The sequence below is a fragment of the Canis lupus genome, chromosome 10 (assembly GCF_048164855.1).
Source record: "Canis lupus baileyi chromosome 10, mCanLup2.hap1, whole genome shotgun sequence".
NCBI classification, from domain to species: Eukaryota; Metazoa; Chordata; class Mammalia; order Carnivora; family Canidae; genus Canis; species Canis lupus.
Genome location: NC_132847.1, coordinates 25,276,715 through 25,290,419, shown reverse-complemented (window position 1 = coordinate 25,290,419; position 13,705 = coordinate 25,276,715). Strand labels below are relative to the sequence as shown.

The following is a 13,705-nucleotide window of genomic DNA, read 5'->3' as shown; positions in this document are numbered from 1 at the left end:
CGATGGAGAAATGGTAGATACTTTTTTCAACAAAATAGTGCCAGGACCAAATGGGTATCTATATGCACAAAGATGAATTTACATTTTTAACATACAATACGCTTAACTCAAAATGAATCACAGACCTAAATGTAAAAGCTAAGCCTATAGAATTTCTAGAAGACGACAAAATAGAAAATTTTCAGGTTTTGGGATAGACAAAGATTTCCCAGATTCAACACCAAAAGCAGGAACAAGGAAAGGAAAAACTGGTAACTAGACTTCTGCCAAAATTAAAAACTTTCAGCTCTTTCTGCCATCTTGCAGCCTATGGAGGCCTGCTGGAAACAGGACTACTAAAACACAAATGCGTCTGGGAGGCTGTCATCCAAGGCCATTTTTACTGGCTCTAAGTGAGGTCTATACAACCAGAAGGAGCACACAGCTCTTCTTAAAACTGAAGATATTTATGCTTGAAATGAAACTGAACTCCTATATAGGCAAGAGATGTGCTTCTGTGTACAAAGCAAAGAACAACACAGTGACTCCTGGAGGCAAACTGAACAAAACCGGAGTAATCTGGGGAAAAGTAACTTGTGCTCATGAATGGAAACAGTAGCATGGTTTGTGTCAAATTCCAAAGTGAAGTTCCTGCTAAAGCCATTTGCCACAGAAGCCATGTTACTATACTCCTCAAAGATTTTAATTTACAGAAAAGAAAATAAAGGTGTAGAAAAAAAAAAAAACTTTATGCTTCAAAATGCGAAAATAATCCAGATTGAGAGATATCTGCAAACCATACATCTAGTAAAGGATTTCTATCCAGAATATATAAAGAACTCTTAACAGCTCAACAATAAAACAAATAGCCCAATTAAACAAATGGGCAAAAGATTTAAATATTTCATGAAAAAAAATACATGAATGGCTAATAAGTACATAAAAATGCTCAACATCATTACTAATTACAAAAATGCAAATTAAGACCACAATGAGACCCGTCATACCCACTAAAATGGGTACACTCAAAAAGACAGACAATAACAAGTATCAAAAGCATATGGAGAAACTGGAATGGTCATATGTTACTCATAAAAATATAAAACAGCACTGCTACTCTGAAGAAATTTGGCGGTTTTCCTTAAATAGTTAAATTCATGTTGACTCAGAAATTCTATTCTTAGGAATTAATCCAAGAAAAATATAAATAAAGCCCACACAAAGAGTTATATGCAAATATTCCTAACAGTATTGGTCATACTAGCCAAAAAATAAAAATAATTCAAATGTCCACCAACTGGTGGATAAAAAAATGTGGTACATCTCTACACAATGGGAAACTGTTCAGCAATAAAAAGGAAAAAACTACTGATACATGTTTCAACCTAAAAGAACCTTGAAAACATTATGCTAAGTGAAAGAAGTGAGATGCAAAAGATTACACATTATGCAATTCTACTTACATGACAATGTTTAGAAAAGGTAAATCTATATACAGACAACAGATTAGAAGGTCTCTAGAGCAAGGACAGGAGCAGAGATATACTGCAAATACAGACAAGGTAGCTTTTAAAAGGATGAAAATGTTCTAAAACTAGATTGTGGTGACAGAGCAAAACTATACATTTACTAAAAATTACTGAATCATACACTTGTAATGGATGTTATGGTTGTAAATTCTACTACAATAAAGTTTTTTTAATAAAGTTTTTAAAAAGTAGTAAGGAGTTAAAAATAAGCAAGATAAGAGTAACAACAAATTATGATTAGTATTTCTCTTACCTCTGCTGGATATACTGGGCATAATCTGAGGAATCATATTATTGCTTGTATCCATTGGCTGGGAATTATCTTGACCCATTTGATCATCTGGTGGCATATAGGCAGGAGGAGGAGTATCAGCTAAAAAGAAAACGAAACAAGTCCCAAAAGAATAGTTAGTATCTTCACCCTGCTTTAAAAAGCATTAAAAATTTCCTAAGATTATCAGCACAGTTTGCCAATGACCATTAGAGACAAAAACAATGTAGGATGCTATCTTAGGTCAAGAGAAAAGACAGCACACCCATTAGCCACTGAAAACCTTGCTAAAGGTCCACACGTATTCAGTCCAATCCAGGAAGATCAATGCTAAAATTCACTGAAACAGAATTCAAGGTCAAGAATGTTGTCTTTATGTTAATTAGAATTACACGGTGGGATAAACTGCCAACAACTACAAACCAATCCAAAGGACAAAAATTATCCTCGTTTGAGGGTATCTCTACAGAGACACTTTTAAGTTATCAAGATCACATACTGTATGCTGTTAATTAATACTGAAAATACTGAAAACCATACTCCTACTAAATGTACCAACACGAACAGCAGCTAGACATCTAATTCTTTTCAACATCCTAAAATGGCTGTTGTGCCCTACTAAATGACTAGCTAATTCTTAGGAAATCTGAATGTTAACTAGAAAATCTCTTGAGTTGCAAAAGCTATAGCTAGGGGCGCCTGGGTGGCTCTGTTAAGTGTCTGCCCTTGTCTCAGGTCAGGATCAAGCTCCTTGCTCAGTGGGGAGCGTCCTTCTCCCTCTACCTCTGCCTCTCCCCGTCCCATTCGCGCTTTCGGTCTCAAATAAATAAAATCTTACCCAAAAAAACAAGAAACAAAAACTACAGGTATTATTTCTTTGTCTCAGTACTATAAATACTTAATATAATCTTTCACCCAAAGGTTTATGTATTTTGACACACAACTGTAATCAGACTCTAGGACAAAGTATGAAAATTAGTTTTGGTACAGATACCTAACAGCAAGTTAAACAGTTGATGATTCCTCTTGAAAAAATAAAAACTAAAAACTGCATCAACTGATGCAGTAAAGAAACCAGAAATAGTATACTTACACATGACTCCACATGCAACCGTAGACATTCAAATACTTCTTGACAGAGTGACATAATGATGCGTCCATACATGACATGCCATTAATAAAATTTGGGAACTTTATAACATCTGCTTATGAACTTTTTCTCCAGGCAAACCAGTTCATCAGTTACCTAATCAAAGATAACTGGGTTGCCTTTTAACTTTCCCAAGTCTATAATGATGTGACAAGTAGTAAAGTCAAAAAAGCAGACTTCAGAGTCAGAGAAACCTAGGTCAGAAACCTTAGGCAAGTTACTTAAAATCTTCAAGTGAATATCAATTTCTTTCTCCACCTGTATAATAGGAGCACTATCTATCTCACACTGTTATTCTGAAGATTAAATTTAATGCAATATCTTTCATCACAGTACTGGTTAGACAAAGGCACTCAACAAATAGTATTTCATATTATATAAATTATATGAAACTATGTAAGTCAAATAGGACTACCTTTTTTTTTGGTAAAACTTGTATTTTTAATGCCTGATAATATGTAATTTAGTTGTTTGGGCAAATAAATGATCCAATGATATGTAAATAACACTACCAGTTTTCCAGATTACCTACTACACATGGTAGTCATCAAACACAGAGCCTCTTTCTGTCTTTAGGTTTTTGAAAACCTACTAGAACACTCTAAAAAAACAAAAAAGAACACTCTGCCCTTCATGCATATAGGACTCCCGATGAAACCTTTCAAGTTAGCACCATTTGGCTTTCCTCTTCAGTCATGGTGGCAAGTCACTCTGCACAGCTAGTTATAAATGTATATATGTATTTCTGATTCATCCACTCATGTAACAAATATTTACTGAGGGTCTACTGTACACCAGTGTCTGATACAGAGACTGGGGATGTAGCAGTAAACAAGAGAGGCTAAAATTCCCCTTTCCATGGAGTTTATAGTCAAGGCAAGGAGAAAAGAAAAGGGCAGAATATAAATAGACAATCTGTTAGATTGTAACACACACTATGGAGAAAAACCAAGCAGTGAGAGAAAGAAGGTAGGATGAAACAAGAAACTGAAACTTTTTTCATCATTCTTAAAGGATCATCTCTCCAAAATTCTATTTTCTTTTTTTTTTTTTAACATACAATTTATTTCAATCAAAAAAAACTAAAACCAGTTCACCCATTTCCCCTACCCCTTGTCTCTGGCAACTACCATCCTGTTCTCAATACCTAGGAACCTGGACCCCCCCCCCTTTTTTTTTTCTTTTTAAGATTCCACATATAATAGAAGAATCATATGGTATTTGTCTTTCCCTGACTTACTTCATTTAGCATAATACCCTCAAGGTCCAGCTATGTTGTCACAAACGAGATCTCATTCTTTTTTATGGCTGAATATACCACAATTTCTTTATCCATTCATCCACTGATGAACCCTTAGGTTGTTTCCACATCTTGACTATTATAAATAATACTGCAACAAACCCAAGGGTGTAAACGTTTTGAAATTAGTGTTTTTGTTTTCTTCAGGTTAAGTACCAAGATATTACTGGATTATGTGGCACTTTTATCTTTAATTTTTTTTATCTTTAATTTTTTGAGGAAACTCCATATTGTTTTTCACAGTGGCTGTACCAATCTGCATTCCCACCAATAGTGCCTGTTTTCTCCACATCTTTGCCAATGTTTGTTATTTCTTGCCTTTCTGATAATAGCCCCTCTAACAGGTAAACCACTCATTGTGGTTTTGATTTGTATTTCCCTGGTGACTAATGATGGAGAGCACATTTTCATGTACCTGTTGGTCATGTGTAGGTCTTCATGGGAAGAAGGGCTATTCAGGTCCTCTACCCATTTCTTAACTGGAATGTTTGTTTTTGTGCTATTGAGTTGAAGGACTTCCTTATACATTTCACATATTATCCTCTCATCAGACAGGATTTTCAAGTATTTTCTCCATTCAGTAGGTTGCCCTTTCATTTTATTAATGGTTTCCTTTGCTGTGCATAAGCTTTTTGTTTGATGTAGTCCCATTTGTTTATTTTTTTGCTTCTGTTATTTTTTGCTTTTCTTATCAATTCAAAAACTCAGCACCAAGATCAATGTCAAAGAACTGCCTGCCTAGGTTTTCTTCTAGGAGTTTTATGGTTTTAGGTCACATGTTAAAGTATTTAAATAACTTTTAAATTTTTTTTTTTTTTTTTTTTGCATACAGTATCAGACAGTGGTCCAGTTTCATTCTTTTGCATGTGGCTATCCATTTTCCCAACATCATTTATTAGATAGACTGTCCTTTCCCCATTGTATATTCTCACCTCCTTTGTCATAAATTAACTGTCCAAGTGTGGGTTTATTTCTGGGCTCTGTCTTCTGCTCTATTGCTCTATATGTCTATTTTAATGTTAATACCACACTGTTTTAATTATAGTTATCTTTAAAATTGTAAGTTAATTATATTTCAACTTTTAAAAATTTGTTTAAAAAATTACCAAAGCTTTGTAATATAGTTTGAAATCAGGCAGTGTGATACCTCCAGATTGATTCTTCTTTCTCAAGATTGCTTTGGCTATTCTTGGATCTTTTAATGGTTGTATAAAAATTTTAGGACTGTTTTTTCTATTGCTAGGAAAAATAAAGCTACTTCCATTTTTAAAAAACATACAGTACATGGCAAAATAAAATCCAAAACTCTAGAAATCAAGTAATTACCAAAGAACACAGAGTCAAAAACAGCTACCTCTCAGCATATAACAATTCACCCAAACGACCAGCAGTATAAGAACAACTGCTGATTTTCAGGTGTCATTTTTTTTTTTTTTTTAAATCAATAAAATAAATTCTTACCTGGGAGCTGAAATGGACTTCCTGGTCCAGAACTTGCTGGGGAATTGGGATATGTGCTGCTAGCAGGGGAAGGGGGATAAGGGCTATTTGGAGATAAGGGAAAAGGAGTGTTGTTGGGCTGGTGGAAGGAATCTGGAAACGTTGCATTCTGTGGCATGTGCGGCTCGTTGTGGCTCAGGTTTCTAAACTGAACCAAAAGGCTGTGTTGTGGATTGAATTCATTGTGACGAGGCACTAATACTGGAGGTAAGACTGAAAGAGAAAAACCAAAAGTCATCCATCAGCAAAGACAAAAGCAAATATCTCATGATGGAAAGGATTCAGTAAAACTGCAAACCCAATGAAACAATTTACTTTCAGGAAGAACTGCTTTGTAGAACCCTGAATGTGTATTTACATAGTAACTACACCAAAAGCTAAGGATTTAGGCCTGTATAATGAGCTCAGGAAAAGAGAAAATCCAGAAAAGATACCATTCCTGTTCTATAGGAAAGAAGGCATATTTAAAAACGATCATATGTAGTGAGAGTTCAACAGAGGTGAGCATTTCCAGCTAGCAAGAATCACACAAAATGCTGTGGAAAAGGTAACATCCGATTACCATTAAAGAACAGGGAGTGCCAGGTGCAGGGATAGTAGAGAAGAAACTGGGGAGACTAGGAGGGAGAGAAGAAAGCATAGCTGCTTGGACTGAGCACTGACCTAGGAGCTAAGATCAGAGTGTGATACTGAGGTCAGCTATAAAGATGCCTGAAGGCCTCTGTGTTTCAATTTTGAACATTTCATCTTTCTTAGTTTGAAAGATTTCACATTTTATGTTCTTCATAAAGAAGAACAAGTTTTCTTGTTCAAGTTCAGTTTTCCCTAGTGAAAATAGTAACATTTCCTACATAGAAGTCCTCCATTCAAAATCAGTTTTAGGGCAGTCTGGGTGGCTCAGAAGTTTAGCGCCGCCTTCAGCCCAGGGTGTGGTCCTGGAGACCCGGGATCGAGTCCCAGATCTGGCTCCCTGCATGGAGCCTGTTTCTCCCTCTGCCTGTGTCTCTGCCTCTCTCTCTCCCTGTGTCTCTCATGAATAAATAAATAAAATCTTTAAAAAACAATCAGTTTTATAAACATGATAATGAAAATGCATCCAACAAAGCCTAAATATTTTGAGATATATTTTTTTTTTAAAGGTTCTTATTCAACTATTCACGTTCTCTGAAGACCCAAATGACCCATCACAGAAATGTCGGACTACTTTTCCCTATAAAATCCAAACAAACCTGATTTCTTTAAACTCTTACTGTATCAGTTCATTTTTTTCAAAACTTTCCCATATTTGTCAATTTAATTTTGCTTCCAAAAATCTCATTTTGACATCATTCAGCAGCAACTAAATCAAACTGTTTTTAAGCTAACTAGGTCATACTTCCCCTCCCAGAACTAGGGATATACCTGAGTAATGAGAGGCTCTATAAAAATCAGTATTCATACTGGTTTTTGTCTCTTTCCTCTGTAGTCAATCTGTGTTGTAATTATGTGGTTAACATTTGACTACAATTGTTTCGTTCTACTGTATATTACTAACTGCTGTTCCCTTTACAGAATGATGGGACAGCTGCCATTAGAGAGTAGGACATTAGACAGCAAGAATTTCTATGTTTAGCTGGCTAGCAAGCTGAAAGACTTAGTGAAATAACTACTGAGGAATTCAATCCAGTAAGGATTCCTTTACTTTTTAGAAGCAGAGCTAAAATCACTGACTTCTCTCTATTGTTTATATTCACTTTAACAATATTTTCCTCCAAAATACAGTTTAAAAAGACATGCTGTAAGAGAGAGCAAATACAGCAACCTAAGGCTCCTCTCATACTGCTTCCAGAAACAACAAATTTAAACTCTTAGCCATCTCTTCGAACATTTACTTTGCGCAACGCTAAATAATATGCTTATGTTGTTGTTATTAATTTGCCAAGGCATCATTTGCCAATTTGCTATTGTGGCAAATTAAGTAATTTTTTCCTTATATCATTCTACCCCACTCCCATTCCCATTCCCCTCAATAAAGCTACATAAAAAATGTTGGCTAAATCAACAGCTGGTGTTTATTATATGTACAAATATTCATTCCTGAGCCAAGTATGTACTATGATTATATTTTTTTGAACAGTGCTTTAAGTAAAGCTGATTATTGACTTGTTGCTTCATTTGCTTAATCTTAAGTACATACCACTAATATTTCTAGAAGTCTAAAAGATCTGTTAAGTTTCTATCAATACTATTTTCCACATGCCACAAATAAACAAATTATCTATTAACTCATTTTCTGACCTCTTCATCCTTCTATGATCTAGACTGGTACTCCTTAAGTCTCCTACGGATCTCAAGTCCTTAGACTTCCTTTCTCTTCTCTCCTGTTGGACCCCATTTCCTTGACCTAATGTGCTATTTTTTTTTTTTAATGTGCTATTTCTTAAGAAGGGTAAAAGGAAGATAAATTTTTAGTCCTTGCATATATGAAAATATCTGTCTTTTGTTTGTCTGCAGACAGATTCCAGCATAAACAACTTTTTCTGAATTTTAGGGGTACTGCTTCATTGTCTTCTAGAATCCAGAACTGCTTTGAGAAAGCCAATGTTCTCACTTCCAGTCCTTTGTATATGTCCTGTTTTTTTTTCTCTCTGGGAGCTTTCAGAATCTTTTTTTAACCGTGATATACTAAAATTTCATGCATAGGTCTTTTATCCCTAACAGCACCATCACTGCTGTTCCCTTACCTAGTTTCCATACCTAATGTTATTTCCAGAGCTTTTTTTTTTACCATACCAGGCTTATTATCTCCATGTGAAATCCAGCATGGTAGACATCCTCTGTGGCCACCATGATTCCCAACTCTTGATATTCACCCTTGCATAATCCTCGTCCTTTATGTTATTATCTCTGATTTGCTACTAACCAACAGAATATGGCAAAGTTGATAGAATGTATGTGATGACATGGTAAAAGAATATAATGCCCTTCTGCCAAGACCTTCTCTCTTCTTACCGTCTTTAAAGAAGTAAGCCCGCCATGAATGTGAGCTACCTATGAAAAAGGTGTCAAACAAATAAAAGCAGCCACTAGTCAACAACCATCAAGAAGAGTCCAACAGCCCACAAGGAACTGAACCCCATCAATAATCACATGAGGTGGGAAGCAGATCCTTCTTCAGCTGAGCCTTATATGAGACCTAAGCCCTGACCAACATCTTAAATATAGCCTAAGAAGGACTCAAGTTAAGCCATGTCTGGACTCCTGGCTCAAAGAAACTGTGAGATAATAAATGTGTATTAAGCCACTTAGTTAACCTGTAATGCAACAAAAGATAGCTAATGCATCCAATTAGTATCTCCGCTTATACGATTCATTCATTAAAAAAATATATTTAGGGGGGCAGCCCCGGTGGCGCAGAGGTTTGGCGCCTGCCTTTGGCCCAGGGCGCGATCCTGGAGTCCTGGGGTTGAGTTCCGCGTCGGGCTCCCGGCAGGGAGCCTGCTTCTCCCTTTGCCTGTGTCTCTGCCTCTCTCTCTATCATGAATAAATAAATAAATCTTAAAAAAATAAAATAAAAATTAAAAAATATATTTACTGTGCACCATATACTAAGAGCCAGGTAATACTACTATTCTAGGCACTGGTGATGCAGTACAGAATGAGACAGACTAAGTTTCTGCTTATACCAATTAATAAATAAAATAAATATCTAACACATCATATCTAGCATCAAGTAGATGGGGGTATTTGAGCAAGGACTAACGGAGTGAGAAAATATGCCATGACAAGATCAGGCAGGAGAGTAAGCAGAATTGAGAGAAAAAAAAAATCTAGATGCAGTAGTAGGGCAAGTCTATGGAAAAGAGGAAGTTTGAAGAGAGGTTATATAGGGTCTTGTGGAAATCTAAGTGTGACAAATGTTTTGAGCAGGCACAGATGTGATTTGCTATCTTCTTTTTTTTTTTTTTAAAGGCTTATTTATTTTAGACAGAGAGAATCTCAAGCAGACTCCCTGCTGAGCATGGAGCCCGATATGGGGGCTCAATTTCACAACCCCAAGACCATGACCTGAGCCGAAACCAAGCATCGGATGTTTAACCAACTAAGCCACCCAGGCACACCCATGATTTGATATTCTCTAAAGACCACTCTGGCTGCTGTGCAGAAAACAGAATGGGTTGGCGGGAAAGAGAAGAGGCAGAGAGACCAATCAGGGCACTATTTAAGATGAAAGATGATGACGGTCTATACTAGGATAGTTGTGTTAGAGATGGTAAAAGGGGACATCAAGATACATTTTGAAGGTAGAGCAAGCAGCATTTGCTCATAGCTCAAATCAGGACTTCAAAGAGAAATAAAAGATGACTTCTAGGTAGCAATTACATGAATGCTGGTGCCATTTACTTCAACAGGGAAAACTACAGGAAAAAAGGACTGGGGGAGGAATCAAAAGTCCTACTTAGACATATTAAATCTGACATGTTTATGAGACATTCAAGTAGAGATGTCATGTGGGCAACTGAATCTGGGAATAAAGAAGTCTAAAACTCAAAGGGGAAGTTCACTCTGGAGTTCAAAATGTGAGCACAAGCTTACAGTTTTAGGACATGTGACAGTATGAGCACCCACAGAGGAAAACTATGGATGTAGAAAAGGTCTAGGGACGGAGTCATGTGAAAACAGGAAAATAAGCCAATAGAGGCTAAACAAAAACAGCCAGTGAAGAAGGAGAACCAGAAGAGTGTTGCGTTTCAGAAGCCAATAAAGAAAAAGTTGTGAGTAGGAGGGAAGGAGAGTGAGTGTCTCAAATGACACTGAGAAGGCAAGTAAGATGAGGGCTGAGAATGACCCCTCCTCTAGAAGGAGGCAGTCATCAGTGACCTTGACAAGTCAAATGCTAGGAGAGAGAGACCAAGTGGAAGGTGTCCAGAAAGAACAGGAGGAAAGTAACGTGAAGATAAAAACAATGGAGTCGAAACTAGAACTCTTTTTTAACTTCTGTTTTAGGATGGGCAGTAGCATGACATGCTCATGTGCTGACAGAAATAATCGAATAGAGAGGGAAAATGTAATACTGGGGAGAGGGGTGACACCTGTATGAACAGACTTCCTGAGTAGACAAAAAGGAGTGGGATGTAATACACACATGGAGCTTAGGTTTCAAACAAAAGAGAGACACGTCATCCACAGGAAGGCAGAGCACATGTATGATGGACTCTGACTCATGTACACATGACTGACTGTTTACATCAAACATGAATTAGAACTAACTACTTGGGAGCTATTGTATTTATATATAAAGAGCTAAACTCAAAATCCACTACTTCTTCCAAGATTAAAATCTTGAAGGAAACACAAGGCTAATACAGCCTTTTAATTACTAAGTCCACTGAAATGTAAATCAGAAGGAGACAAGTTTTTGTAATTCTTCTCAAGGTAAAACCTACCTGGACTCTCCACTCTCTTATAGTGGTATGGGTTGATACAAACTTCTTTCTGCTTAGATCCAAAAGGAAATTCACAAATATCCAATGGCTTGAGCTCATGATGACTCTGCAAATCAGGCCAGCGCCAAACACGGCAATATATAACATGGGGTAAGCCTTTTCTGTGGGAAACCTGCAGGCGTCCATCTAAAGATCTGGGAATAGTGACACATTTGCTCGGCTGTCCTGGACTGCTCAAGGCTTTCTCCAGTTCTTCCATGGCACCCTTTTTCTTTTTGAGCTTTTTCACCAAAGCATCAACTGCCTTTTCCGCCCATTTCTCCTCTTCATCACCTTGTTTCCAGCCCAACAATCGCTTTACTGCTGGACTAGTAAAGGAAAACAAGCTGGCCATTGACGTCATTTGATATAATTCTTCAGAGACCTTCCTGCAACTCAAAGTCAGTGGCCACTCAAAGAACAGCTCACGGATGAAAAGTCACATACAGGTTCTAAGCAGAAGTTCCAATTAAAAAGGGAGGAGTGACATTTATCTTCATAAGTGCCATAAGATTCTTTCATTGGTTCAAGTCCTGAAAGAGAAAGAGGGAAAAGGGTAAGATCCCTTACGTCAAGGATTGTAATTAACATAGAGCTAAGTCAATCTAAATGAAAAGTATGTTATTTTTAAATAAGAGCAGAAAAACATTACAAAATAAAACAAAAAAAAACCTAAGTCTAGAAAGAGAAATTTTCCCTAAAGTCCTGTGACCACTCACTTCCTTTCTTCATAATAGGAACAAGTATCTCACAGGCAATGCCAAACAATAACCAAAAGCAAAAACAGATTGCTCTACTTCCTATATACTATCCAAACAAATAAACCTCTAGACTTTTACTTCCTTTCCTTAGACCATAAAGCCCCCAAACGCCTAAGGTTTGATTCTGAAGTACTTCTCTTCACTAAAACCCATGTCACATGCCATGTCAATTTTAAACACAGTGTGTTCTAATGTCAACAAAAGTTTTCAAAAATCTAACTCTTCCCTAAGGTCACTATCCTCTATAAAGTGTTTCACAGACTTGTATTGTTTGGGCAAGAGCCATAGTACTATTGAAATCCCATTATTAGATGCAAATTTTATCAAATTTTATATTATTTTTTTTCATAAGAGGTAACAAATCCTCAAATAAATTGTAACACACGTAATTGCCAGAAAAACGGGAACTATCTATGTTTAAAACTAAGAATGCCGGGATCCCTGGGTGGCGCAGCGGTTTGGCGCCTGCCTTTAGCCCAGGGCGCGATCCTGGAGACCCGGGATCGAATCCCACGTCAGGCTCCCGGTGCATGGAGCCTGCTTCTCCCTCTGCCTGTGACTCTGCCTCTCTCTCTCTCTCTCTCTCTCTCTGTGATTATCATAAATAAATAAAAAAAAATAAAATAAAATAAAACTAAGAATGCCGAATAGATTTAAAGAGAATAAATTGAAAGTTTAACCCAGAAAAGGAGTTTATAATTTTGTAATTCTTATTGCCTATGCATGTTAAGGAATCTTCTCTAGGCAGACCACCCCTCTGCACCCTTGCGAAACTCTTGGAGATGATAAGAGGGAATGATATGCAGTGGCACTGCACTGATAGGAGTGGGTACAATTCCCTGTGGTCCACTACACAGCCAACGATAGACAATAAGCAGCTAGTGAAATATTTAGCAGGAGTAATGTTTGGGAAAAGGATGCCAGTAACAAAAGAGGTTTCCTTTCTTGTGCCTATTGCAAATAATGCTGCAGCTCTGCCTTTGACAAGTTCTAGCAAACTGTAGCATCAAAGACCATCTTCTCAGAAAAAGAATGCATGTGTTCAATTAAAACCCAGGTAAACATAAAATAAAACTGAGTTAAATTCAAGAAATAATAACTGATTGCAAAAAAATAAATAACTGATTGCTTGTTATGTGCCATACATTGTGAACTGCCATGACAGTGCTTAAAAAAAAGTCACACCAAGTTATGTTTCATCTTAAGAGCCAATTGATTCATTCATTCAATATATACTTAACTGAGCTGTAGTAAGCGCCAAGCATTGTTCTAGATGCTGATCAACCAGCTGTCTATCCAGATTGCTATGAACCATGGCTAGAACCTAGAACCATGGGGGCAAAGGTGCACAGAAGTAAAGGAATATTCCTCCTGTGTGGACAGACTTCCTCAATCCTACATGGGATAATTTCTGCCAGGTAGGCAAAATTAGCTACATTAAACTAAAGAAATTCAAGGAAAGACTGAAAGCTTGTCAGTAACAGGTCACAAACTATAAAATGTTATGTTATAAACAAACTTTAAGAAGGGCTGAACTCAGCTGTAGCTACATCAAGGGTATAGGATAAAAGCCATCTGGGCCAGCCAGTAAAGGTAACAAAGTAAACCAAAATATCCTCCACTGTCTAAGAGGAGAAATTTCAAAGGCATAGGGACACAAACAAACAATAAAATGTGTGGATAGACATGAACACAGCCATTTCCTAAAATAGAAAGTAGACAGGTCTGGCTAATCCTTACTTAGTAACAC

General features: G+C 36.9%; 1 protein-coding gene across 3 annotated transcripts in view; it reads right to left on the bottom strand.

Moving 5' to 3' along the window:
- SMAD5 (SMAD family member 5) overlaps positions 1-13,705 on the bottom strand; it is a 51,648-nt gene that overhangs the window by 17,512 nt on the left and 20,431 nt on the right. For all 3 annotated transcript variants that reach the window (XM_072841116.1, XM_072841117.1, XM_072841118.1), the window contains 3 exons: positions 11,156-11,727; positions 5,691-5,942; positions 1,762-1,881 (listed from right to left, as the gene is read on the bottom strand). In XM_072841116.1, coding sequence (XP_072697217.1) covers positions 1,762-1,881; positions 5,691-5,942; positions 11,156-11,558 — 775 coding nt within the window. In that variant the 5' untranslated portion in view covers positions 11,559-11,727. The remainder of the gene's footprint in view (positions 1-1,761; positions 1,882-5,690; positions 5,943-11,155; positions 11,728-13,705) is intronic.